This window comes from Chrysochloris asiatica, unplaced genomic scaffold (assembly GCF_000296735.1).
Source record: "Chrysochloris asiatica unplaced genomic scaffold, ChrAsi1.0 scaffold00160, whole genome shotgun sequence".
In the NCBI taxonomy this organism is placed as follows: domain Eukaryota; kingdom Metazoa; phylum Chordata; class Mammalia; order Afrosoricida; family Chrysochloridae; genus Chrysochloris; species Chrysochloris asiatica.
In genome coordinates this window covers 1,770,829-1,774,973 of record NW_006408678.1, presented here as the reverse complement: position 1 = coordinate 1,774,973, position 4,145 = coordinate 1,770,829, and the positions used below count along the sequence as shown (strand labels likewise).

Below are 4,145 nucleotides of genomic sequence, written 5' to 3'. Positions count from 1 at the left end.
CATGATATCTACTCAGACATTAACATTGGTTATTTCAGCACAGCAGGATGATGGTGGCTTCTGTTCCAATCCCACACCCCTTTTATTTGCCTATTTGCATTTTCTGTAAATCAAGATTATTTTTTAAATGATGATTGAAGGAGTGAGAGAAGTAATTATCCTCGGATTTGCCTAACTTTGTCTACAAAGGCTCCTTCTAGCAAAGTCAGTGTTTCCTTTCAGCCCCAATCTGGAGCCCACTTCTACCTTATAAATTTGAGTGTCCTTCCAAGATGCTCACCCAAACTGTACAATTATCAATCGTGAATACTTAAAACCAAAACTCAATTATCACCAAACAAGGATAAAGAAATACAGATCTTTACCTTAAAATAAAAAAGAACAACTCAAGTACATAATACTAAATTATACAAAGTTACATTATCTAACTTTAGTTTATTGCAAAGATCAAGAAGACAGCACAGTAGAGTTGGCGGCTTCTATTTCACAACATTCATAGCATCCACTCCATTCATTTCACTCACTCACCCATGCAAAAGGTCTGTACACACAATGAGTCTGAGGATTCTTGGTTCCCATAGTATAATAGGAAACTTGACATTTCAATGAAAAGGTAAAAATGAGGATATTTGCCATCAGACTATAAAATTCTGCTTTTGGAATTCAATATTTGAAGCTATGCTTTGTTTAAAGCACAGACAGAATGGAAGTAATACCATTTCAAGAGCAGTGGGATTACAAACTGAATGGGAATGAATTCCAACACTCATAAAAATCAAAAGCAAAACCTAGTCTGAACAAAAAGCTCCAGTAGCTCAAACTATTTAACAGGCACAACAAAGAGTGTAAACACTGTTAATGGGCACCAGGTTTAATAGGGTAGACAAGATTTGCTTTAGCATTCACACTTAATTCAATTACATTTAAAAAAAAAAAAAATGATGCTGCTTAAACTAAGAATGTATTACCAAAGGAAAAGAAATATTTTAATTTTAATAAATACATCAAAAGCTAAAAATCTAGCTAGGTTATCATGCAAGATAGAACAAAGACAAACTGAAATTTATAATAAAGGCAACTTGCATTCAAAATGAACTCTACCCTTATGTTTTATTAAAAGGGTAAATATCATGAATTAACCCAGCTGCTTACTTGAATTACAAAAGTAACATGATTCAATATGAAAATAAGAAACTGTCTACAAATCTCTTGACAGTAATAAATTGCAATATACAATGCATACAGGAGTCATACAGAGCAACAAACTCTCGTACAAAACAAAAATACTTTAATACCTTTAAAATCCAAATTTTTCTTTAAAATCATTCATGAAAAAGATTCTCCAGTCAGAATTCACACCTCAATTAGTCAAGCATCAGGAAGCTACATTACAGCTATTTAATGTACAAGGGACCCTCTTTCCCGGTCAGCACTGCCCACGGCTCTGTTGCGGAATCATACAGCCTCGTTCACGTAGAAACATTCCCATCTGTCTTTTTTTTTTCAGATCATGAAAACTGAATTTGTTGAACACCAGATATCTAAGAATAGAAAATTTTAATTACACAAATTTTAAGGAAAAAAAAGTTTTATAAAAAGTACTCTATGCACGTAACAGACATTCAAAGAATAAAAACAATATGCAATGAAAAAGAAGTCTTTCTACCATAAAACTCTATTCCCTCTACCTCAGATCTCTTAACCAGAGGAAACTAACTTCTTGTGAATCTGTCCAAAATTATCCATGTAACCATAAACATGTGCTATCTATTTTTAACCGTGAAGATAGTGATACATGTTTGGAGAAAGCAGAATTTTTAACAACCTTCTCTATTTTACCAAGTTCTTAATAATAATGTGCTGAAATTAACTATCTGTGATAAAAATCAGTGGATATAATAATTTTTTTAAAAAGTTTAAAATACAAAGAAGGTACCTTACCTGTTGATATGATGTAGTGTAAACCATAACATTTTGTTGCTGACCATCTGCAGTGATTAAGCCAGCTGGTAACTGGTTAGCTAAAAGACAAAAGCAAGGACGAGAACTGCATCTGCTTTCTGGGCCATTCATGTCTCATTTACAATCCTGTCTCTTACTTATCAATGTAATCTTGGGTAAAATCATATGCTTCCAAAGTTTGCTCCCTCCAAAGCACACTTTTCCCTATTACATTCTTCAACTGTCTGAATTTTCATATCCCTAAAGTGTACTCTCCGCTAATCACCCATTTATAGAAATCTCCAAAAAGGCTGGCCGGGAGTTTCTGACTCATGGTTACAGCTACATCACTCAATAAACAAGTTGTGCAACACGTTTTAAGTAAGAAATAAGTGTCAAGTATAGACACATATCTCTTATATGAAAAATCTGATCACCTTAAACTAGTCAGAAGATTTCAAAAAGAAATCTTCAGTTCAAATTTACTGAAATCACCAGATTTTTAGGTTTACCAATCACTGACATCAAATATAAGGGCATGTACTGATAACAGATGTTCACCATGGAATTCTCTGAGAATAACTCAGTGCTAGCAGGCAGTACAGGAACCAATGCTAACCATCGACATGACCTGTGGGAACCAATGTGACTACATGAATGTACCCTAAAGCTCTGCTTACTGAATGCCTCCTCTGTCAGCTCTTCACTGAGTCCATCTGTAGCTGTGACTGCTCCACCAATTCCTTTCTCTCCTTTCATAGCCTGGGGAAACAGAACCAAATCGTCACTGGTGTTAAGTGAAACTGTTCTCCAAATGAGAATGCTTACTTATTGCCTAAAACTAGGAGCTTCTATTAGATGACAAACATTAAAGTATAAATGCCAACTTTATATAAGCAGTAATCATTACAACAACCCAGAAACCAGAAAATGTTTATTGATTAAATAAGAAATTATTCTAATTCTATGGTACATAAAAAGAATAACAGAACTCTACTTACTTATTGGTTTTCCAAGGCTGTAAACATCATTTTCCCTCAGAGACACTGGTTGAACTACTGACCTTGATGTTAGCAGTCCAATGCTTATCCTACACCACCACCAGGGCTCCCTATAAATCTATTACAAGTTTTATAAAGACATTTACTATACAGAAAGGACTAGGAACCCACAGTCAATGGTTACTTTATTTATGTTGTTGTCCCACTGAGTCAATTCTGACTCATAGTGACCCTGTATATGGTCGGTTTGAACCACCAACCTTGCGGTTAGCACTCCAGCGATTATCCTAAAGCACTACACTAAGACTCCTTCCTACCTTACATGTGGTGGTGGCTGTGTGCTGTGGAGTCGGTTCTGACTCACAGCGACCCTGTACAGGGTTTCTGAGGCTGTAAATCTTTACAGGAGCAGAAAGCCTGTTTCTCCCACGGAACAGCTGGTAGTTTCGAATTGCTGACCGTGAGGTTAGCAACCCAACTCGTAGCCACTATGCTATAGTGTATCATAGATAAGAAAGTTGGTGAATAATGGAATTAAAAGGTAAGTGTTCCACTGCTAACCCAATGATTGGTAGTATGAATCCACGAGCTGCTGCTTGGGGAAAAGATGAGGCTGTGTGGTTCTGTACAGATCACAGCCTTGGAAACCCTAAACTCTGTACTACTATAGGGTTGTTCAGAGCTGGAATTGACTCAACAGTAATGGATTTGATGTGTGTTTATTGTTCTTGTTATGTGCTGTTGAGCTGGTTACACACACACAAACGTTGTTAGGTGCCTTGGTTCCGACTCAAAGTGACCCTTTACAGGTTTTCCAAGAAGTGGCTGGAGAGTCTTAACCAATCATTTTGCAGTTCAAACTGTGGTCTAGTACTTAAGTGCCGTCATGTCGGTTCCGACCCATAGCGACCCTGCATAAGGTTTCCGAGGAGCACCTGATGAGCTTAAACTTGACCTTGTGGTTCAAACCAATTCTGCATTAGCCCACAGCGCTACACCAGGACACTCTCTCTCTCTCTGTCTCTCTCTCTCTGTCTCTCTATATATATACATTGTTGTTGTTGTCAGGTGCTATCGAGTCGGAACTGACTCATAGCGACCCCATGAACAGCAGAAAAAAACAATGTCCGATCCTGGGCTAACCTCACTACTGCCGCCACACTTGATGCCATCAATGATGCCACCTGACCGATCCATCTCGTT

The 4,145-nt window shown here is 37.2% G+C and overlaps 1 protein-coding gene across 1 annotated transcript in view; it reads right to left on the bottom strand.

The window, feature by feature from the left end:
* Positions 1–960: 960 nt before the first annotated feature.
* The window catches only part of NFYB (nuclear transcription factor Y, beta), a 22,364-nt gene continuing 19,179 nt past the window's right edge, over positions 961–4,145 (bottom strand). Inside the window, exons 5-7 of the mRNA XM_006871082.1 lie at positions 2,622–2,703; positions 1,942–2,021; positions 961–1,541 (exon numbers count right to left, since the gene is read on the bottom strand). Of these exons, the coding sequence (XP_006871144.1) occupies positions 1,509–1,541; positions 1,942–2,021; positions 2,622–2,703 (195 nt within the window). The 3' untranslated portion in view covers positions 961–1,508. The remainder of the gene's footprint in view (positions 1,542–1,941; positions 2,022–2,621; positions 2,704–4,145) is intronic.